The 25,375-nt window shown below is 37.0% G+C and overlaps 1 protein-coding gene across 1 annotated transcript in view; it reads left to right on the top strand.

The window, feature by feature from the left end:
- Nucleotides 1-25,375, top strand: part of LOC105937061 (voltage-dependent T-type calcium channel subunit alpha-1I) — a gene marked incomplete in the record, with an annotated part of 287,706 nt that overhangs the window by 206,565 nt on the left and 55,766 nt on the right. Inside the window, 9 exon segments of the mRNA XM_036137349.1 lie at nt 2,138-2,205; nt 2,457-2,949; nt 3,222-3,322; nt 6,756-6,879; nt 7,854-7,922; nt 12,954-13,132; nt 15,215-15,341; nt 18,023-18,148; nt 18,493-18,582. Coding sequence (XP_035993242.1) covers nt 2,138-2,205; nt 2,457-2,949; nt 3,222-3,322; nt 6,756-6,879; nt 7,854-7,922; nt 12,954-13,132; nt 15,215-15,341; nt 18,023-18,148; nt 18,493-18,582 — 1,377 coding nt within the window.

Here is a 25,375-nt window from a genome sequence, read left to right as displayed (position 1 = left end):
TACCTGCAAAATGAGAACAAACAATATGAAACAATGTTCTCTTGTCATTGGTACACATTGTCATATCAATAATTGTTTTAATCCTGCCAAGAGGGGATCTGTGTCTGTGTGGGAGGGATTTTAGATTTGATTAAATAAACGTTTTGTTGCACTTGATCTATATTCCATTCATTGCAGCTCTTGTACAGCTCGGGTTTCCTCATCAAAATTATGTAATTGGGTTATCCGTATACACTATATATGTTTGTGTGTGTACATGTATATATATATATATATATATATATATATATATATATATATATATATATATATATATATATATATATATATATATATATATGTATATATATATGTGTGTGTGTATGTGTGTGTGTATGTATGTGCACACTATATATTTTATTTTGTAAACTGAATTGAAACCTTATGAGAAACTAAAAATATATATCTAAAAGGTTTGGCTATTCATGCTGTTGCCATGACAACTTCTATTAATTGACTATCCACCCCCCACACAACACCATTCATCCATAGAGGAATCATGGGCAAAGTAACTAGGAAACACAACAGGGAACTGTAGATGTAAAGGGAAACCAGCCAGATGGTTACGCAGAGAGGATAGGAGTTAACACATAGACCAAGGGGCCGAGTAAACCAGTGAGATCACAGAATGCAGTCTAACAGTGCTCATACATCAGATGTAATCATGCTACACAAAATGTATCCATAAGATCCCCATCACTGTGACAGCTCGTCTTCAAGCTCTTTAAGCTTTTTGATAACAAGGGAGCAGTTGTATAATCCGGTGTTGAAAACAACTGGATAATAGTCATTCAAGAGGCTTGTTTATGAAGAACTTCACCTCATGTTTCAGCTGAAGTTTTGTGAGCGCTATTTAGTCAGCACTTTGATAACACACTTCAGATTGTAAATCAGATCCATTTGTCGGTGCTTTGCTTTGTTGTCGTTACACTCCTCATCATTGTTACTGTTAATTGGACACAGTTTGATGCAGTGCTATGATACGATCAGTTTCACTCTTTTAAATGGATTGCTTCTGTGTTTGATAGCGTTGTCTGTTTTTAGAACCTCACAGAGACAAACACATCACACTCACACGCACGCCCAAAGAATATGACCCGAATCCCTCTCTCATGAACCGACTCATGGAGCCTATAGAGGTAACTGTGCTAAATAGAGAAAAAACATATTTTACACGTCAGGCAATTGTAAGGGCATGCATAGGAAAGATAAAAAAAAAAAGTTTAACCTTTAAACTTGCACAATGCTCCGTTAGAAATGTGAGCTCCACTCATAAACTTGTCACTTTGAAAGTGTTCATGGACAGCACTGGTTGCTGTAGTGGTTGATGGGTTTAGTTGGAGGTGGGACCCCAAAAATAATTTTGCTTAGGGCCTCATACAACCTCTGGTCCACTCTGTTTATCAGGTTTCGACTAGGCAAACAAGCTATCCATTTTCAATGTCAGAAAATCAGTGGGATCATCAGGCTTAAGGTTAAGTGATTCACAAAATAGCAGATGTGATTTAGCTAAATTATGAGTTTAAGAGGAATTAATGACATCTTACAACTAATGGCAAAATAAATGGTTTGCATTCTATTTTGTAGCTGTTTTAAATTGCCCACTTAGTATTCTCACGTTGCATAGAAAAATTATACATGTGATTTTTTTTACTCAATTTTGCTTCAAATTTGATCAAAGCATTGATGTTAAAAGCTAGGCTAGGTTGCCCCATTTCATCAACCCTAACAATGTGTCAGCCAGTGTCAACATTGTAGATCGCTTTTCCCATTTAATGTTTTTTTTTTTTTTTTAGTAGGAGGGCAACATTATTTATTTTGCATTGTTTCTACAAGTATTCTGCCCAGTAGACGTTGTCTAACTCTATACCTGAACAGCTTAACCTAAATTAACTCTGACATTTCATCTCCTGGTATGTTTTAAACACTGAATGTCCCATTCCTTCTAGGTCTATTTTGCCATGTCATGTCTTATTGTCTATATGGAATTCCATGTTTAATGCTTAAATAAGCCTCCTGCACTTTTTTTTCTTTTTTGCTGTTTTCTTGCAAACACTTAACCTTAATTACATAAATAAATGTGTTCCCATTGTAGCGCCATGGTCGCAGTTCCAACTACCACAACTGGGGGCGACCTTTTCCTCCACAGTCTGGATGGAGTCGCAGGTAGACAATTACTTTTAGCTAATTAATGTTTTTCCTTAATGAACTCTTAATAAGTTTATTAAGCATGAACTGCCTGCACATGAATCATGGCTCTGCTGTTGTTGTTGTTGTTGTTGTTTTTTTTAATACCTTTTATTCATTACTGTAATAAATACACACAAAGTTCTAGATTTCTTTTACATTTGTATTTTCTAAATCATCCATGAATATTTATCACCCTTTAATTGTGCTTTTCATCATATGCCCTGCAGGTCTAGCTCAAACAGCCTTGGTAGGAGGAGCTATGGTTTCGGTGGGGCGCCTCCTGTTGGAGGCAGCCTGCGTGTGCGCAGCACCCGCTCCCCCTACTCCTACAACCATGCTTCAGAGCAGGAGTCCCTTCTCTCGCACTCTCTCCACTCCCATCATTCCCATCATCCTCTCCCACCCTCTTTGTTCGTCTCTAGACATTTCGGAGCAAGAAGGGATCGACGGGCTCTTTCCCTGGAACTCCCAGAATTGCTCCGCACAGGCGGACAAGCTCCAGGACTGCCACCTGTTCAGATTCCAGATCATGGAAGAAAGAGTGGGTCTGGGGCAGCGGGCTCTCTTACAGGGGGCTCGGGAGCTGGTAGTGGTTTAGGAGGGGAACATCGGGACTGTAACGGCAAGGCATCAGGTCATCACAATCATTTGATAACTAACGTCTTCCCTCAAGTCAATGCACGCAAGGACAGGGCAGATCTAGATGAAGAAACAGACTATGTGAGTGGTCAATCATCTTCATCCTCTTTATTCTGTAAAAATAATTGCATTATTAAATTCTGAACACCACACTCTTTAAAGTGGCACCTAAATATGTAATAGGGTAGTTATCAGGTTAAAACTGAAGATATACTTAAAGGTTAGCGTGTCTTTACTTTTTTTTTTCCAGAAAATCACAAAACTTTGCCCATCCTTTATTTCATGCAAACACTTTTTTTGTGTTTTCATTACACCACATTCTCATTAACGCTTTTCTTTATTCTCCAATGAAGAGTTGGTGCTTTCGTATTCAGAAGATGATGGAGGTGTACAAGCCAGACTGGTGTGAGACTAGAGAGAACTGGTCTGTCTATATGTTCTCTCCACAAAACAAGTAAGCAACAAAAAACATCTGAAAACCAAACGCAAATTTAGAAAAACAACACACTTTCTTAAAATGTTTTTGTTTAATTTTAAATGACTAAGGTTATCACAGAGAACTTAATTTTGTATTTCTACGGCATGCAATTCTGCTCCTTCCACAGTAAACTTCTGAACGTTAAACAGTGGTGTGGTGTAGAATCCCCTTAAATTTACAGGGATCATCGTAGTGAATGATACAATACTTAAGCTTTTTGTAAGTTATATATGTCCACATATTTAATTAATGATTTAATTAGGTAGTCAAATGCATTTACTTATGATTAAACAGAGTATAAATACAGAAATACCAAGTAAAACTAACATTAAAAACCAAACGTATTGATAGACCAGATGTAAACACAGGTTATCAATCTACAATGCAATATTTACTGTTAAGGGTTAATAAAAGCAAAAACCTCGAGTAGTAATTGTCAGTGATGGGGGCATATAACATTTTAAAAATCAATACAACAAACATGCACTTGCTAAAAACTGCCCCACAGGTGCAGAAGAAGCTATTGGTAAGAAAACTATCAGTAAAGCACTTTGTAAATTGTGATAGTGTTAAGAAGAGTACCATTATTGAATCAAAGTATTACAAAGGTCCCGAGTAAGCAAACTATGTAGAGGACACCTCAAACATGTGAATTATTGTTTTCAGAACAGTTGTGAGCAAAGCTTTAGCTTATTGGCCCACATATAAAATGCTATTTGTGGCGTAAAACCAACACTGCACATAACCTGTGACACAACATCCCCACATGTGGTGAGATTATGCTGTGGGGCTGCTCTTCTCAGTGAGGACAGGGAAGCTGGTCTGACTTGACGAAAAGATAGATGGTACTAAATAAAGGAGAGCACTGGAAGAAAACCTGTTAGAGCCTTCTACAGATTTAAGACTTGGTAGGCGGTTCACCTCTTAGGAGAACAACGACCTTTAACAATGCAGCCAGAGCTGCACTGGAGGTGCTAAATTGGTCGAGTTTAAGCCCTCACTCATTTCAAAAGGAAAACGGTAGGAAAGACTTGTTAAAAGAAGTTCTCTACTCTGACTGAGGTTGACCTATTTTGTAAAGATCAAGCAAAATGACAGTCTCTGTGTGTGCACACAGGTGAGGGACAAAAGAATCTATTAAATATAAAACATTGAACGCATCTAGGGGGTTTCTGCAGTCTCACCTAGTGTAGTCAGCTGGCCGGACACATATCATTCAGTCCCAAATTCTAATCATTTGGGATGTTTCTCCAATAACTGTGATAAAAAATAAAATCCGCTGACCTTTATTCAAGCCAATGGCGTATTTGAACTGAATTGAGCTGCAGATGTAAATGCCACAGATGCAACCTGTTAGAGGTGGCAAGCATGTGTCTTCATTTGTGTTGCAGTGTGTTTTGGCAAAACGGTTCAACTAATTCTCTTTGTTTAGTGCTACAGTGCAAATGAAGATTTCCCCAGTAAGACTAAGACCCATAAAAATACAAATGCTGAAGACGCTACCGTCATTCTGTGGAGGAACAGGGAGATGCATTTTTAAGTGCTTTGTCTGTTCCAAGAAAGAAAATGGTTCTCAGGTTCCACAAATGACTTAAAGAAATAATGCAGTGTGTTACCTTAGTGCCATTTATTTTCTGTGTAAACAGAAAAGTAGTCTGGGCTGTGTTTTCCAGAGGCCCTCTAATCATTGTTGCGGAAAACTCCCCTGAATGCTGCAAAAAGAAAAATCACTCAGTCATCCACTCGCTCACTCACCCGATTCCCTGTGTGCTGATAGCCACTTAAGGGAAGCCAGGCCCCAGGACGATGTTTTGGCACGCTGGCAGGTGCCATCTGTCAAGCACCCATTTTGTGTGCATTCTCGTGTTTAGCCATATCTCTAGTAATATCATGTTGCCTGTTAGTACATGTGTTTAGAGGGCTCTACATATGTGAGTGTGGGAGTGTGTGAGCATATGTACATCTTTGCCTTGTTTATGCCTAGTTCCACTTTGCAGGCTTGGCTGTGTAGGCATACTCTTATGTTTATGTAAAAAGCCCACCTAAACTAAAACAAGGCAAGAAGACAAACTCAGCGAGGAACAAGCCATACTCAAAGGTTTCATTTCGGTTTGGGCCAATTCAGAGACAGGTCATTATCAATACCAGGGGACAGGGTAGCCTTATTCAAATCAATAGATAAAGGGACAGCATATCCTGGTCTGCAGGAAAGTCAGGCAGATTAGCAAATCGATTTCCTCAGCCCAAGCACAGGTGCAGCAGTAGGTATACTTGTTCCATTTATAGATGGCAGATGAGATGTGATTGGATGTGTGAGGGCTTCTCTAAGGAACTGCTTACTAGTGTTATTTGCACTGGACCTGACAAGCCACTCTGCAAATGTCAGAGAGGTTCTTGGAGTTGTTTGTTGTTGAAGTCCACAAAGCAGCTTCATAGCCTTCTGGTGGTGAGTCTATGTATAATATAGGCATTTTTTACATTATGTAACGTTTCAGATATTTCATGAGAAAGAAATTGAGGGATTAGGAAAAAAATAAATGGTAAAACAAACCATATCTCTGTATAATGCAATGCTTTCTATAATCCAAAGATTTTACTTTCTTTTCAAAAACTCTAACATTTAATTATTTTTAATCACCCAAGTGATCAAATTAATAGCATTGAATAAGATGAATTCTTTATAATTGGACAGGCGATTGTTAATCCATACTCTTGAGTTGTTCAGTACTTCCTAAAAATGCTAATTACTGTTTAAAAACTTGTTTTATACATAAAATGGATAAAGTAAGTTTTATATTTGTTCTACTTTTATGTTTTTATACATGACAACCTGAGAAAACTGGTTGGGTTTTCATCTAGTTAAATAGCCATTTGGAGAGATTTCTAGAAATACATTTCTTCCTCCTACAGTGCTTTACAACACAATTCACCGCTTTTTATGTTTTGTCACATTACAACCCCAAAACATATCAAATTTATTTAAAATTTGATTTGAGGAGGAAAAGTAGTACTAATTAAGAAGTACATGTTTTTCCTATGTTTTTCCTGATAATAAACTGCTAACATGGTTGGCTTACAGTGCCGGCTACTGACCTTGGTTAATATTTTGACAAATTACACCATATTTGTTGAAATCCTTCATTTGTGTCTAAAACAGTCAGTTTAGCGTCCTCCTAAGGTTCAATGATTTGACATCCATATTTTGAAATATTTGCATCATTTCTGTATAACTTAGTTATTATGTTGGTCTAATGCAAAAAACAATCAATAAAAAAAAGTTTAATAAAGTATGTTAAAAGGTTGCGGTTGTAACATGTAAACTGTGAAAAGGTTTAAGGGGAATAAATACTTTTGAAAGGTACCGTATATGGGGCACTAATGTAGCATTCTCTTCTCTCTATGCTCCCAGGTTCAGGATACTCTGTCAATCCATCATTGCTCATAAGCTCTTTGACTATGTGGTCTTGGTCTTTATCTTCTTGAACTGCATCACTGTGGCTTTGGAGAGGCCTAAGATTCTTCAAGGAAGTCTGGTGAGAATGAACATTGTCAGTATTATTCTCTAGACACATTACACAAATACTGTAGATTACTAGCTACTTGTATTTTTTAACCATTTTGATTTTCAGTTTAATCAAACATAATAATATTGCAAAGGTTATGCTTATTCAGTAGAAGGTACATCTACCCAAAAAGCTATCCTCTGCATTTAACCTGAGGTTAAAGGTCTTGCTCAGGAACCTAGTGGCAGTCATTGTGATTCAAACCGGGAAACTTGCAGCTTTTCCAGGAGACAAGCGTCCTGAGCTTACCACTAGGCCATAACTCCCCCAAAGTTCTATATAGGATGACTCAAGAAATGTCCAAATGAATGTATTAACCATTTAATATCACATATCCAAAAAAGATTCATTATATTTCTTTCTTAAAAGATAATTTCTTTAAGCCCCTGACTTGAGTAATATTTTCACTTTTATGGTCCTGTGTAACCTACTTTAATTGCCCTGATTGAGAAAAACAATCTACTTCAAAATGTTATTTAAAGGTGCCATGACATAATTGTATAAACCACTTCATGTAGCTGATATTGCTACATATGTAAACTTCTCCAATGAATTTCATAAAAAAAATAACACCAGCCAAATGTTCCTCCACAGTAGAAGGGTTGGTTGCGGTAATGATAAGCAGCTAGAGTAGAGTGAAGTCAACCAAGTTGACTTCACTAAGTGGTACATTCATAAGTAATGTGATCAAATTTAATTTCAACAGTTCTTTAAGTTTCTGCTCCAAATTGCTCTTTTCTGTTAACGGCAATAACACTGACAACTCCAGGCACTGAGGTTTTAGAGGGTACTGCAGAGGATTACAATTTATAGTGTGTTCTGAATCATTTGCTTTGAAACTTCTGGCTGGGTCAAAAATACTAAACTGTGTTAAACAAGTGATAATTAATATGCCTTTTTCCACAAATCCATAAAACTATGTTTGTGTCCTTTTTGTACTATAGGAAAGACTGTTACTTACCCTTTCAAACTACATCTTTACGGCCATCTTTGTTGCGGAGATGACAGTCAAGGTAAAATGCTTTTCACTTCCTTTTTTTCCAGAGTATTTTTTCCCCCTGTACTTTAGCATTTTTATCACTTGAGCCATTTCTTTGTTTTTTTGTTTTTTTATCTCAGAACTATTAAATGTTTCCTTGTTGTTGTTGATTTTAAATATCAGAGTTACCTTTTTATTTTTGTTCTGGAGCTTGTATCTTTAGCATTTGAAATGTTGTTTGGAGCATTATTTTTCACTACCATCAACTTTCCAATTATTTTATTCTCTTGTTTTATCCATCCATACATCTATTCATCCACCCACCAATGGGACCCTCAACTCTTGTTGTGCATCTTCTTTCTCCTTGTATCTCCAGCATTCTGATTATTGCCTCCTGCCTCTTTTACTGATAACCTTCTACCTTGTGTTTTAATCAGTTGCACTTGTAGCATTACTGATGGGCAACCAGATAAGAGATATAATTAGAAGACTATCATTCTTCAGCTGGCCTTTAGCTATTCCCGAACTTCCCATCAAAAACACTCAAGCATGAAAACACTAAAACATTTTATGCATTTTACTTTTTGGCCTATAGAATATGTTACCTCTTCCATTATTCAGGACTCTATGTATCCTCAGGCTTTTTCTGCACTAGTAGAAATCCTATAATGATTTATTTATGATAATAGATAATGAAAACGTGTAGCAGAGTGTTACCTAGATTGTCTCAGTGCTGAGTTGGGGCATGGTTCATTTGTGCTGCTGGATGGAGCTGGTCATAGAACTATATACTATTCTCTTTAATTCCCCTTTTCTTTAGTGTCCCCATTTGTAATTGAATCAGTGTAGCGCAATTATTATCTCTCAATTTGCTGCTCCATTTGCAAGGACTTATTTTCTTAAACCTGCACCTAGTCCTTTTCTTAGTCCTGTTCTTATCTTATATATATTTCTGAAAACGGGTCTAATCCCATCAATTATACAGAAACACAAAATAAATTTTACACTGATACATTCTTGTCATATCGACTTATAATATTTAAAGGACACAAAATGCGATCTGCTCTTCAACAACACTCAAATTTTATTTATGTTAATTAATAAATTGTATGTATGATAAAAGTACAGTCAATTGCATTGATTCATTGACTTTGCTTTCTATCTATCTGCCGGAGCAAGCAAGTGGTGATAGTGCAAATAAATTACTTCCTTTTCACTTAACCGGATTTTGCTGTTTTTTTTTTTTTTAAGTGAGATTGGTCATCTTACTGGGGGTTTGATAAGACATAAACAGATAAACAGAAGAAAACAAAAATATTAGTAAAGGATCCTTTTGTATGGTAAAGAAAATTTCAGTATGCAGAGTTAGTGTAAGTTAGTTAAGTAAGCAGTAGCTCAGTTAGCGGCCTTGTCTAAGACAGAAAAACAGTTAAATAGTAAATAAGTTGATTCATAAATCCTAGATAAGAAGCTGTTGTGGAGACGGGCACAGTTCGTACAGGTGGTCAGAATGTCCAAGCCTATAGGATGAGTTGTATTTGCGTGTTGGGGTGTTGTGCAGGCCTGTGCGGACAGTACGCGAGCCCATGGAAGCGCTGTAGATGTTTATACTTGACACGGACGTAGGTGCAGTAAAAACACAGAGGGGCAGTACTCTACATAACAAGTGAAAATGCATTAAACAAGAGAAGCAACAGTGGATGTCACACCCCTTAACTGGCTGTGCGCAGTATCGTAAGCAATTATGAAGAATAGTTGCTGTGTTTCTGATATCAAAACAGAAACAATTGAAGGGTTAGAGACATACAAAAGGGTATGTTCACCAGTTGCATAAAGAAAGATGTTGCACACAGAAAGACGATGGGGACTACAGCCTGTCTGTAAAGCCCATAGGGATATTTTACTAATGAAGTTTAGAAAGAAAGAATTTTGCCTTACTAAATAGGAGCTGATGGCTTTACGTACTATGGGCTGTTGTTTAATACTTGATTTACGAGGCAAGTGATGGAAATAGTCAAAATCCTCATTTGTACCCACAAACTTGGGGTGGGGGGTTGCCACTAGTTGCTCTCTTTACTTAAAGTAGGCCGACAGGAAAGTAGCGACAAGTGAGTGAAAAACCATGCAGCATAGGACCGCAGGGTGGAGTGGTCCGTTGAGGACCGAGGCCTATATACACGGGTTATGCGCATTACCCCTGCGCCATTGGCACCCCCAGGAATACAAATGGTTTAAACAATAGTTTGAACTGTCTTGCTCCACTGAAAACCTCAACTGTTACCTCATCCTTTACTGTTGCCTTGTTTGCCCCTAAACGTCGGTCTATGGAGGTCAAAGGTTGACAAATTGAGATACTGTGTAAGAAAACTAGGCTCAACATTCTCAAAGAAATGTATAAATCTTATATAAAATTTTAAGGAGTCAAACTAAATCTAGTTACTGTTCTGGTTATCATAATTTTTTTAGAATCTAATCTTTGGATACAATGCCTAATATTTTTTTCATTTCTCTCTATCCATGTCTATCTCTATATATCCAGAGTCTAATGCTTTAAATATGTAAATAGATAATAATAGATAAGTTAAATGATGTTGATCTCTAAAATAATAATCTGCTCTCTTCAGAGACTTCCAGTGTAATCATTTCAAAGTCGCAGTGTAGAATTGACAGTGGAAATAATACAATGTTAAACACTGTCTCTGAAAAAATGCTTAGATAGTGAGTTCAATAATTGCAGGGACCTGTGGAAAATCAAACTTGAAATGGAATTTGAATGTGATTTTATAATGATTGTATTGTGATACACTCGCATTGTCACATTTTTGACAGCATAAGAGGAGTAGAGGGCACTATTGGCATTGAAGTACTACATATACAATGAATCATGTATTATCAGAGTGATGTTTAATCCAGTTTATTTATATCCCACACCATTCCGATTGTTGCATAAGCAGTATGCTATTAATAACAGAACAGACATGTTATGGCTCAATACCTATTCTGTTGATATATGGCATGTGGTTGGTACTCACAACTGTACGGTTTGTGTCAGTGTGGAGAGAATAAACAATGTCTTTCATGGTATTTTTAGGAGTGCTTTGGAAAGTTCCTAAACAAGCCTACCTTATTGCACTTTGTCTATTATCTAATTGGCTCCATTCTCCCTGTTGTTTTTATATGAAACATTTAACATCTAGCTTTTTTCTCTTAAATTGCTGTCTGAACATTAGTTGACAGAGAATTAAATCTTTCAAAGTTTCTTCTCCTGCTTGCTTTGAGTAACCATGGTGACAGTAATGTTGATTAGAATGTGGCGTTTATTTTCAATAATTTCCAGCAAAGATCTTATACAGGTGCTTACAGAACTTATTTTATGACAAAGGCTTGCAATTAAAATCTCCCCCCATTCTGAAAGCGTGTTCAGATTTTTGCCTATCATATCTATGACAAGTTTATACATGACTTTCTTCCACCCTCCCTTCCTAAGTAGGAAGGGATAGGTCCTATTCTGTCTGTGTGTATATATATATATATATATATATATATATATATATATATATATATATATTAGGGCTGGGCAAGTTAACGCGTTAATTTCGCGTTAATTCATTAGACTATTAACGGCGATATTATTTTATCGCGCATTACACGCAGTTGCTCATATCGCTTTTCAGTCATAATATATATATATATTATATATATATATATTATATATACATATATCTTAATTCTATATATCTCATAGACATATATCTATCTAAAATATCTCACTTTCCTCAGTATTAGCTAGCTCTATATCTCAGTCATTCTCATATCTAGCTCTTGCTGCTTTCTCTTATGAATATATCTCTATGCACTCTCTTCTCTCGAAATATCTTAAAATCTTCTCAACTTACTACACTTTTTTCATTCTCATCCTCTCATTAATATATCTTTTACTCTACTTTTATTCTTCTTATTTTAAATCTCATGATCTCTCTAATCATCTTTCTCTAGATTTATCTTCCCCTCGTACATATCTATATATATATATAATATATATATATATATATATATAGAGAGAGAGAGAGAGAGAGAGAGATAAAGACGTTAGGGCTCAACAGAAATTTGCAAACTTGAGGTGGCTTGAATAGAGTAAATATAGATATCTTATGTATAACAAAAGAGATGCTTCTGATTATTTTCCACATCATTTGGCACATATTATTATTATTATGACATTTCTAACAAAAGTGCAATATATTGTTGGAACTGCCTTTTCAGCGATCATTATATGTATCAAGTTTTGCAAAAGATTGATCATTTTCAGCTCTTTCTCATCTCAATCCAGAAATTTCTACCCCACCTTGTGTTTTTTGTTGAGACATTGAAAAAGTCACCAGGTTGCACTTTGCATGTTTTTGATGATGACTACTATTTTTGGTTCTACCATCTTTTTCATTCTATCTCAGGTATTTTTATGCCTTTCTTCACCATTCCTGGTTTCTGCATTGCAATTGACAGACTGAAAGTGGCACACACAATTCCCAACATACTTATTTTCTTTTTTATCAAATACTTTGCTCCACATTCTTCTATCAGTAAAGCATGTTAAAGCAAGGAGCTTTGTCTCAATGACCACCGCTTTGATATTTGTGCTCATGTGTTTTCTCTGTTTGTGAGTACACAGTGAGTTTTTTCTAAGGAGATTTTGTGTGTTTTGCAAAAGTTGAGTAGTGCCCTCTTGGTAGTCCAACACACTTAATGCCTCAAAAAAAAAGGTCTGTCTCTGGGAGGTGAAATTAAACTCAGCTTTATAAAATATGTAATTAACAACAACTACATCTCACAAGGCTAGATTGGTTTGGCTAATATATTTTTGTTAACAAGCCACCTTTTACATTTGCTCTGGGTATTGTTGAGAGATAAGAAAGTTTATTTGTTAATCTGAAACACGTGACCAAAAACCCTAACTATTGCAAGGCTTCCCTTACTTTTTTTTTTTTACAGCACTATAAATATAAAAGACCAGATGTGTGAGATGTCTATTTTACTTATATGGGAAATGTCTCTATCTCTCTCCCAGGTTGTATCCATGGGTCTATACCTTGGAGAGACGGCATATCTGAGGAGCAGCTGGAACATTCTGGATGGTTTCCTGGTCTTTGTGTCTTTGATTGATATTGTCGTCTCAATGGCAGGAGGTGCTAAGATCCTGGGAGTTCTACGTGTTCTCCGGTTGCTCAGGACACTACGGCCTCTCAGGTTAGCATTACAAACTGTCAGGTTTCAGTGTCAGACAAGGCACTACCATAATCAGCTCTTTTCATTATTTTTATTTTTTTTTGCTTGTGCTGTAAAACCTGTAAACAACATACTTCTTGTTGGTTAAATACTTGAGAGAGTGGCAAACATCTTACCTAAAAAAAGAAAAAAAAAAGATGCAGCACCTCATTCTCTGAGTAGTTGCCAGGCAACATGGTGAAACCCAAACTACTGTTCCCAGCCAAGCAAAAAATAGTCTGGGACCTAACCCTCTGTCAGACATGGAGCTATCTGCCAATCCATCTATTATCTTTACTCAGTTAATCCTTTTTAGGGTCATGGAGGGCCTGGAACCTGTCGAGCTGACACTAGACAGGAGTCAGGGTTCAATCTGGCCAGTCCACCACAGGTTCAAAACCGAGAGAGTGGTCTGACTCAATGTGGGTAAAAGGGTAGTTAGCTGCTTATTTTAAGCATCATTCTCCTCCCCTCTCACTCCCTCTTTGTTACACATCTCAAAGTTTCCATTGTAGCAAGAAACAGCAACCCCTAAGCTAATTGCTGCTGGTAAATTTTAGAAAGGACTTTAGCTTCTTAGAAAATGTATGCAATGTAAAAGAAAAAAATCTGGCACTGTTTTATTACACCTAAAACCGAGCACATGGATATCTTATATTTTCAGCATTTTAACTTTAGATTCCACATGTACTTATTTCTAAAATTACTTTAGAAAATATTGCATATTCTTTCAATTTCAATATTTTATATTTATATTTTTTCTTCTTCTGTTTACCAGAAAAGAGCATAACATATTGGCATCATCAGCAAACAAGGCAAATTGTATCAACTCTGAGACGTGACATTTATCATTAATATACAAAACAATGTAACATTTTGGATACAGTATAAGACCTACTAGAATTGATCAGCAGGGTATCTGAATGCTGAATTCATAATTGATTATTTTGTGCAATAAATAAAGAGCCAGAATGGCGAGGTAAAGGTTTTGGTGGCAGCAAGATATGCAAGGAGGATACTGTAGACAAAGTTGTTGCTTTCCATATTTGCATGTGTTTTATTAATGAAATATACTTTGCTCATCCAAAGAAAAAAAACAACAAAACAAACAAAAAAAAAACAATACAGCTCTCTGACTCGATCTTGCATTCAACTGCATGCTGATCTCGCAGTTGTGATAAAAAGATAAAAAAATTTAAAGCTCAAAACTTTATCAGCAGATCTGTTGTTTTAATATGCTTTTACCTTATGTTATGCATGTAGTGTTACATTGCTATCAATTTTATAAATGAGAATCAATGGATTTCTTAAAATCTCATACATATAAGACCTGCCTGCAGAGCATAAACTTATTCGATTCAAAACTCACCAAGAAAGTATTGTTTAAATCAACTCTTTCATTGGTTTGTGTTTTAATTCATTTGGTGGTTTTTGGAGTTTATAAAATGTCATCATAATTGTTAAGATTTTGAATTAAAAGCTTTAAACGATCTGCAGTGATGTTCACTGATTATTTTTAGATATTATTGCGTGTGCAACAACCTGAAAAAGTAAAAATGTAATTCATTAAATTTATTTTTGTTCATTCTAGATTTATTTTCTCTCACTGTGTATTTGTTTAAGACAAAAGTAAATAAAAGAAAGCTGCCAGCTGTCTCAACAAACCACAGGTTTCAGTTGATTCGTACATTGCATCATGTGACACATTACTCACAGTCTAACGAAGAGAGTACTAAAATTAAATGCAGACAATGATCGATTTCTGAGTAAATTATTCAAATATTGGAGAGTTCAAGATTCAAGCTTCAAGATCCAAATCCTTGTTTTGACCCCTCTAACAGTAATTTTGGAGCTTCTCTTACTTTCCTTGTCATCATTTTAAATTGGTCAATTCATTTATTCCCAATTTAATATACATACATATGTCTTCTGTATATTAGATTAAACCACTTAGCTGTTTGATGAATAAAGTATTCATTTGAACAATGTTTCACTTTGAAAAGTCAGCTTTCTCTCTCTCTCTCTGACTTGTTTTCTCTCTGCCTGCCTTCGCATGGTTCACAGGGTTATCAGCAGGGCTCCAGGGCTGAAGCTGGTGGTAGAAACACTAATTACTTCCCTCAAACCCATTGGAAACATTGTTCTCATCTGCTGTGCCTTTTTCATCATCTTTGGAATTCTTGGAGTTCAGGTAAAAATGCCCTAATGCTCTCGCTAAATGAAATTTACTATCTTACTGATTATTTTAGGGTATCACATATGTTTGTGTCATTGTCTTGAAATGAACTATTACGGGTTTGCTAAAGATATGAAATACAATAGTCCCTCCAATGGCTGGTATTGTCCTTTTGAGTGTTTACAAATGATAAATGGGTAAGTCAAAAGCAATAAATGTAATGCTTCCTGAGACAAGATTATGTTCTGATATAGCACTAGTGGTAAAAAATGAATTTCAAAAAGAGTGCATATAAATGGACTTGAAAGTCAAATCAAACATCTATAGAAACACAGGTCTGACACTGAAATTTGAAAAGTTAGTATTTATGACACAGTATGTTATTGCTACCATGGCAAAAACATTGGCAACTTTATGCAGTGTGGAAAAACATGCAATAATATAAAATGTCATTCAATTGCACACAGAAAGGACTGCTACATTATTTTTTAATTAATCTTTAACCTTATTTTTAATCAATCCGTATAAATAATTGTTCTCTGAATATCAAAAACTATTGTATTTAGTTTTATCTTTATTTTACCACCAAGTCAATTTGGCATTATACTGTGTGTCCCCCAGAGAAATAGCTCAAGACAAATTATAGTGCAAGGCGATCTATACATATGAAGTAGCAGCTCCAGCATATTTGACATTAAGCTTGTTGCGAATGTCATCTGAATTATTGCTGTATTTGTGCGTTTACAAACACACAGGAATCCATCTTGTCCCGTTTCTGTCTCAACCATTAGAGACCGATCCAAGATGGGTTGGCCAATCACATTGCAGTATCATGGCTTAAGGTTGGACATACAGCAGTGACGAAAACAAGAGCTGCTAAGCCCACAGCCAAACAAAAATAAACAGGACCCACGCGTAGCTGCTGCTATCTCATCCGTTTTGTTAGAATCCGCTATTGTCATGAGTGTCACTATCCAAATAAGCGCATCTTAACCAGCGTAACTTGTCGTGGTTTCTCATGGCGCCTGCTGCTTACAACATTTTCATTTGATACTGTGGCTAAAACCAACCTTTGGTAGGCAGGCCCTAGGTGTTGTTTCACCCAATCAGCTTGAATAATTCCTTTCCCCAAACGGATTTGATAGCAGCAGACCCAGAATGGTAATGTGCAGAATGAAGAGTACTACAGATTATTAATCTGGCTTGCCAAGTTAATGTCAAATATAAGCTTGAACTGAAAACAAACAAAATTGGGGCTAAGTACAGTCATGTCTGAAACTGTAAAGTAAGAAGAAATTCCCAGTGAATGCAGTGAAACCTCATACAAATTGTATTAAGGCTATTATTTCCATGGAAGGGAACAAATTCATTGTATTTATTACTGTATGTATCATTTATGAGTGAAAATGTGGCAGACAAACAACCTGTCTAAATGCGTTCTGCAGCTTTAGGACAACTTAGGGTGAATCTGTTTTCTGGCCGATCAGATTGATCAGATGTAGCATTCTACATTCTGCACATCATCAAACTGTGACTGCTTGCTTCTATTGAATCCATTTGGGGAAAGGCGGGACATTCAGCAGAACCCTCCAAGCTGATTGCACCTAGTGCCTGCCTAGCAAAGGTTGGTTTTAACCAGTCACGGTCTCAAATCAAAATGTAAGCAGCAGACGTCATGAGAAGCCACAAGAAGATAAGCTAGTCAAGGCACTTTTTGCTGTTCTGCTTTCAAAGAAGAAATCGTGTATTCTTACAAAACAGATGTGATAGCAGCAGCTACACTTGCGTCCTCCTGTGATGCCATGTGTTGGTTTCAGCTGTGGGCTCAGCAGCTCTTGATTTTGTTGCACTAGTATGTCCCGCTTTAAACCACAATAATGCAACGTGATTGGCCCAAACCATTTTTTTCCGGACACAAATGGTTGAGGCTGGAGCAGTACAAGATGGATTCTCGTGTGTTTGTGAATGCACCGATACCGCAATAATTCATCTTCATGCAGGCGAGGTTGCTCATTATTAGGTGTCAGATTAAGCCGTGCCTCTGTTTCACCATTGAACATTCAAAAGCATAGTTTTGATAATTGAAAACTTTAAAATGCTCTAATAAACCAGCTGTCACTGAAACTGTTTTATTAAAAACCTTAAGAAAATAGAAAAGATGCATTCACAAAAATGTTAAGTTCATTGAAATACTAATCCAGAAGGATTATTATACTCCTTTTTGATTGTATCATCTAGTTGTAAAAGCACTAGACAAAAACAAATCTTCAAAAACAAAAAACTTGAATGGCTGTCAGTCACTGGATACTAATGAGAGCCAGTAGTCTTGACTGCTTTTGGACCACCCTTTGTCATGTCTTCTTCCTCCCAAAGCTCAGTTGGAGTCATTCATTTCTCCAAATTATCCATTGGTATACATTATTTTCCCACTCCCTATCTATGTTGTGTTTAGTATGAAGGAGGTGCAAAAACATCCCTCAGAACCAAAAGACAACCTGACTGTTGATATCAAATGCTTTTGGAAGCTTAATTTGAGCACCATCTGCAAGCTCATTACAGAAGCTAATTATGAGATTACTTCAAAAGCTACATAAAAGAGGTAGCTCCGATTACAAGTGTTATCACAACATCAGCATAATGTGTCATTGTTTGCCTTATTCTCTCCTTTCTCCTCTCTGCCCGTTTTTACTTCAAAGCTCTTCAAAGGCAAGTTCTACTACTGCGTGGGTTTGGATGTGAAGAACATCACTAATAAATCTGACTGCCTTGCTGCCAACTACCGATGGGTTCACCACAAATACAACTTTGACAACCTTGGACAGGTACAAGATAAAACATTAAAAAAAAGCTTTCCTGGTATCATGTCTGCATTATTTAGAATGTAACAAAATGGAACCGGTGCACAAACAGCCACTCTCAAAGCTTGGTGGATAATTAGGACACTGTCCTAGAAAACTCAAATCAAACCAAGAAGTACAAAAATAATTCTACTAATTTGGGTTACTGAAGTATTGTTTGATTTGGCAATTCCTGTTTTTAAGGAAAATGCAAGAATTAGCTAAAATGTTTACATAATTACTTTCTAATTACATTAACCACAGTACAAATGACCTATTAAACAGATATGGTTTTTATAACAGTTTGTGTTTGTCTTATGTTTCCATAGGCTCTTATGTCGCTATTTGTGCTGGCATCAAAAGACGGCTGGGTTAACATCATGTACCATGGATTAGATGCAGTGGGAATTGACCAGCAGGTAAGAACCAATACACATGCAGCACTGAGTGACCCATTTTCACACTCCATCTAATATTTTTTTCTTCTCCTTTTCTAGCTTCTTGTGGTCTATACAGAGTATGTAATCAGATTTCTATCTGCTTCTACCACCTTCTGTCGAACTCCAACTTTTTTTTTTAGTTGGACGATACGTCAAGGACCTCCCTCTGGTCACGTGAAGGCTGAAACACACCAAACCGTCCGATCGGGGAGAAAATTGTCTTGTAGCAATTAGATCTTGTTGAAATGAACAGGGCCGGACAGACTGGCTTGCAGTTTTCTGGAGCTGTGTCTGCATAGGTAGTCAAGGTAGTCGCCTGCTACTCAGCACGGGAAATCAATGAGTTAGACAGGAAGAGATACACTTTGATCAAGTAAAACTCGTCTGCTTTGGGGTAAAAACAAAAGTAATTGTCCAAACCGCAAGATAAACAGAACACGATTTCCTGCTAGGTGGTTCCCCATATAGGTCTGTCCCCGAAAACACACAGCTCAAAAAATAATCAATAAACCAATTCAGTATGTCTATTGTAGGGGCTCAGGAGTACAGTAAACAGATAAGAAAATTAAACAGCTTTCTTGTTCGAGCAGCTATTACAGCTTAAAGTTTACTGCCCGTCTTGTTTATGCGGGCAGAACTTCCGGAATTTGTAGTATATACTCTTTTGTGAATACCCGATCTCCTGAGTCTGATGGTCCATAGAGGGAGCCTCTACATGCAGCCAGTAGGTGAGGAAAAAATCTGTCGGATCCGAACGTCAGATCAGACAGAACAGATGGTTTGGTGTGTTTCAGCTTAGACGCCTCACTAAGTTCCCTAATATTCAACGACATCAAGGCTTACTTCATTATCATAATTATCAAACTACTAAAGAATTTCAAACACCACTTGTGGTAGCAAAGATCCAAGACCTTTTAACCTGTCCAGATCCAGCTTTCACCCAATTACCAGCGTTTCAGATCATCCTTTAAGCTCAGCTATAGGAGGATAAATTCTAGTCATCTACCAAGAATATTGCACAGACTCAAACTTAATATTTTTGGTACCGCTACTACATAGATTTTTATTTTGTCATGTTAAATTCTTTAATGCCTGCTTTTATTAAAAACATAAACTCATTGAAAAGCCCTCAACCAGCAACTATGTAATCTTAAGCAAATAAATGACCTCTGTTTGGTCTTTTTGTATAGTGCTGAAAGGGTATGCATCATGATTTTCACTAATTTTCTGGGTTTTTTTTATCCGTGCTTTTAGCCGATGATAGTTTTTTTTAATTTTCATGTCCAAAATTGGAAAATGCACAAAGCTGCCACAGGTAACAATAAATCTGCAAAGCTAAACTTGAGCATCACTGCATAATACAAAGACCCCTCAAGAGGAAAGTATCGATAGTAAAATCTTCATCTTGAAATTAAGTTGGTAAAATAAGGTGTTTGATTTGTCATTATACATACAAGGTACATACAATGGAATTTTGTTGATCAGATGGAGGGTTAGCCTGAGTTGCTGCGACTGAGCGAAGTCAGGATGAATCTTCAATGAAACCAAATAAAGTGGAGACACTCCAAACATTTTGGGGAGGGATTTAAGCACTCTTTATGGTGAACCATTCTGCCTGTAATTCACTGCAGTCAAAAAGGCACATTGCCTCTTTTCCTACCAGTCTGGCCAGCATTATTACAGTATGGTTGGCCATCAGCAATACCATTTCTCTGTCTCACCAGTAAACTTGAAATTATGTAGTCCGGCAGTAATTGTGCAAGCCTCTCTTTTGTTCATATAATGACTTCACATTTACTTGTGAAGGGTTAAGTGCGTTATAATAATTTAGCTATTAAGAAATTATTTCAAGGATGCCATCTTTCCAGATACTACAGATCTAAAAGTCTGTCTAAAATTATTTTGGTCTTAAAATTTATGCCCAGACTTAAATATGTCTGTCTCCTTCATGTGTGTTTTAGGTCATTATCAGGGAGCATGCAGATGCGTATTCAAATGAAACAAACTAAGCCATGCCACTCTTATTTATGAAGACAGTGTGAGGTAGTAGTTCAAGTATGTTTAGCAAAAGCAACGAAGAAAAAGACATAAATTACAGGAATGGCAGTACTTCTGCGTTCACATTTCACAACATATCTAATGGCTACACAGATCAACTCAGTCGACTGTGATACTTCTTTTTATTTCTCTTTCTGACAATATACAATATCAAGATTTTCTCTACTGTCACCATGTTTTCTGTTATTATTTCTGAAACCTTTATTTGTACAGGTAGTTTTATTGAGACCCAAGTTGTGTGAAACTTTCAGACACTTTCAAAAGTGCCCTCTAGTGACTACATTGCCTATCAACTATGCTTTACAACATATCCATTTAGAATCATAAATGGAGCATAAATTGGCTGTAATACAGCACATCTGATGGGTGGAAGGGAAGTCCTCAAGTCAAATTATGTATCTTTTATTTGGCTCAGGGAAAGAAATAGTGCAGCTATAGCCAATTATTGGAGGCAGCCATGCAGAAGGAAAAGTTGGTAGATGGTGGGTATTAATTTTTTCAATAAAGGGATCCACTGACACCAGCATATGTTTTTTACTTGTAGAGGAAGCAAAAAGTAATGCAAAAGTAAAGATACACATTTTCTTCTTTTAGAAAATGTATATTCACAAACAACACCCACAGTCGCTTCTGTGGTCTGGCTCACTGCTGGAGCTCTGTAGTAGTCATGGCATAAATGTCTAGTCGTCTTCCCTCAGATTACAACTGTTAAGTAACCCTGGGGAAAAAAAATGTTCCCAAGACTGAATGTTGGACACATCAGTGGCCTTAACATTAGCTGGTATAATGCAAATTAAACATCTCTGGTGGTGGCAGCAAAAAACCATCTCTTTTAAAATGTGTTTATCAGAAAATCTCTTACAGTGTATCAGCAAGAGTGTGCATTATGCTGGATGAGTCAGTTTGCAGGTCAGGGAATACCTCACTGCTCTCCAACGTTGCACTGACTATTTTCATTTACACTCCATCCTGCTCTTTCAACACGTAGATTGAAAATGGGTTTCTCTCATCTCTGACTTTATTGCACCTGAAATAGATTTTTTTTATATCCTGGTGATTGTCTTCAGTACTTTTCTCTTTTCTTTATCTTGCCAGGCTTTTTTTTTTAATATTTACGCTGTCTCCTTGCTTCTGTTCTATAGGTTGTTTCCTTGACATCGTATGTGTTTAGGGGCTATTCCAGGATTTTTAGACTTGATGACCAATGGGAGTGGTCATTTATGTGGGCGAGGCCCTGAAACGTTGTTGACTAGCAAACAAGAGCTTATTTGGTCTGTCAGGATTTGCCTAAAGAAGCACTGAGTCACAATCATGCTGACCTGTTGAGACACATAAGGCTGTAATTAAGCACAGGCACAGCTTGTTTCCTCTAGATTTAACCCAAGCCTTATACAATATAAGGCCTTATAACAAGACAGCTTCTTATACTTTCACACTAGTTCACCGTTTTCAGGTCTAATTTGATTGAAAAATCATTTGAAATTTAAATGGAAACTGGCCTGTATTTGTATTGCAATTTATCAAGTCCTGAGGACCTCAAAGTGCTATACACTTTGAGGTGTATAGCACTTTGAGGTCCTCAGTCATTCACCCATTCTCTCACACACTAATGGTTGTGAGCTACATTGTAGCCACAGCTGGTCTGGGGCAGACTGACAGAAGCAAGGCTGCCATACAATCGGCACTACCAAGCCCTCTGACCTCCGACAGCAGGCAAAAAGGGTGATGTACCAAGCACACAACGACTGAGAAGGTCAGAGCAGGGGTTTGAACCGACAACCCAGCATGAACCCCTAGCCCCTGAGCCACTGTCACTATTAGAAATATATATTGTCATAATTTTTCTAAGATGAACCCAGAATAGACACCACACACACGGGAATATTTACTGAGAGTTTGACAGGAAGATGAGAAAAGGATGATGAAACCAGAAAGGCAGGACAGGACCGGAACCAGGGTGTAGCTGTGAGAAGGAGCTGACGGACCGGAAAGAGTTCCTGATAGCACGACTGCTGGAGTACAGAGGAGGCAGGAAACCCAGCAGCTGGCAGAGGCCTACTTAAGGCACAGAGGAGGCAGGATAATCCAGCAGCAGACAGAGGCCTCACTATGAGCAGAGAGGTGGCAGGTAATCCAGCAGTTAACAGGCCTTACTTGAAGCAGAGCGGTGGCTGGTAAATCCAGTAGCTGAAGCACAGATGAGGCAGGTAAATCCAACAGCAGGCAGAGGCTTGAAGCAGAGAGGTGGCAGGTTAATTCAGCAACTGAATCACAGATGAGGCAGGTAAATCCAGCAGCTAGCAGCACAGATGAGAGAGGAAAATCCAGCAGCCGGCAGAGGCTTAACTTGAGACACAGAGGTGGCAGAATTCCAGCCGCAAGCAGGGGCAAACCAGGTTGACAGACGTGGAGTGAATGGAGTCTGATGACGAACCGACAGGGAAGAGAAGACTGAGGGAGGCTTATGTAGGGAGGCTAGCAGGTGGAGTGAGTTCTGATTAATTAATGTCCAACAGGTGTTACTGATTGCAGAGGGAGTGCAGGTCAAGCTGAGTGAGAGGAGGAGGAGGAACTGAAAACTAACAGGAAAAAAGCTAGATAGCTAGATCAAAACTAAACTGTGACATATATAAATGTTTTATTTCCAAAATTCATGTTCACACAGGGATTTAAACAATGCTTTGAGATGGACTTGCAGGCTATCGAGAGTGTACTCTGTTTCTCACTCACTGATTTAAGAGGGCTCCAGCACTTCTTAAATCCTGATAAAGATTAAGTGGGTGCAGGATGTGGATGGACTGATATATTATATACAACTTACAAGTAAGAAAAAATTTAGAATTAGTATTTAGAATTAGTTATCTTGTCCAAAGATAATTTAGCATCAAGATTTGGTATTGAATAGAAGCCTTTTGATTCGAAATATATATTAGTACTCAAAACTTCATTTCAGTCAGGTAAAAGAAACACCTCTTTAAATGTACATATTTTGTAGGTACCATGATAGGTATTAGTTTAGCTCTTTTCAAATTCTTATTTGATACCCGCACCTTGTCCTTTTGTCCCAACCTTATTCCATTGCTTATGAGTAAACAAAACATTTAACACCCATAAACTTGTACATTGCATCTGTTTATTTTTCACGTTGACAAGTTTTTTTTTTTAAATGTTGGAAAAAGTAACCATAAAATGCTATTATTTCATGCAGAATTTCTTTTAGTTGAATGCTAATGATTTTAAAAAACACGATATTTCTATAAATACATAACTCAGATATTTTCTGCCAGTAGATATGAATTATTGGAGTCAAATAGCCACATTCTGTACAACAATCACCAAATAAATTGTAGGAAATTATTTAAAGTCACCCTTGTCAAAGTGAATTCCAAAAATCTCAGAAGAAAATACCAACTGATAGGGTGGCAAATTTTGGTACCTGAAAAAGGTTTTGTAAAAAACACCCAAAAACCACAAAATTAAGAAATGGCAAGCAGCAGCAAACTAACATAAACCTAATTTTGACACCTTAATCCTAAACCCACTCTAACCCCCCAAAAAAGTGAGGAACAAAAAAAATGTCCTCCCTTTGCATTAAAGTCCTCACTTTACAAGTGAAAAGTGAGAAAATGTTCTTGCACAGCTACAAGTACAAGTACACACACACACGCACGTTTAATATAAACAGTGAGGACCGTGCCTTGTCTTCCTTAGACTTCTTAAAGCCTTTCTATGGCCTAACCTTGACCCTAGCCCGAACCCTAACCTTTACAGGTTGATAACCCACCCTAACCCTTACTTAAACCTAATTGACACCATAGTGCTAAACCTAACTCCTAGCCCTGAATAAAAGTGAGGATCAAAAAAGGTCTTCACTTTACATTAAAGTCCTTCCTTTTCTCGTAAAATGTGCAAAAAGTGTTCTCGCTCAGCTGCAAGTACAAGAACACACATACACACACACAGGGCTTTTTATTGCCCTGTGTGATGTCTCATAACCAGTATGTAAGCTTCAAAATGCAAAATAAACAAAAATAAAATAATATAAATAAATGATACAGAAGCTTAAAAAAAACAAATAAAGCAAGTAAATTATTAAAAGACATTCTTAAAGTCAAACAGGCTCTTCATCAGCTGTTGAAAGGTTTTAACACAACAGCCTCAAAAAGTACAAATCTTCCCATAAATCTGCCTTAGATGTATTTTCTTAGGCATTCACGCTGGTTGTGATTTTCTGCCCTTGATGTTTGCTAGATCATCAAACTCCATGAACTTACAGCACACATTACTGCCGTGGTTGGATGCAGTAAACCAGTAATTTTAAATTCAATTGAATTTCTTAAAAAAACTGTAAGGGTTTGGACAAAAACATATGTGTGCTAAATTCACCTGTGCAATGGAGGATGTGGTGGGGTGTCCTTGAAGACAGGTTGATCCTCTTCCTAGATCAAGGCCTTTACTTATGCTTATTGCAGCCCAGTAATCATAAAATAGGATATGTGAGAGAAAGTCCTAAACAACAAATAAGATCTCCAAATGGATCAATTCTGCCTTTTTTGACTTTACAAAGGGACCCCAAAGATGGGAAAAAGAACGGTGGATGAAAGTTTATAATGAGAAATGTTTAACCTGAACAGTTCTGATGGCTTCTAGTGTTCAATTCAATTAAAATTATAAATGCTTTATTAACTCCAAGGAGGAATAAAATGTTGTTGTC

This window comes from Fundulus heteroclitus, chromosome 5 (assembly GCF_011125445.2).
Source record: "Fundulus heteroclitus isolate FHET01 chromosome 5, MU-UCD_Fhet_4.1, whole genome shotgun sequence".
Taxonomy (NCBI): domain Eukaryota; kingdom Metazoa; phylum Chordata; class Actinopteri; order Cyprinodontiformes; family Fundulidae; genus Fundulus; species Fundulus heteroclitus.
The sequence above is the reverse complement of the archived record's forward strand: the minus strand, read 5'-3'. Positions and strand labels throughout refer to the sequence as shown.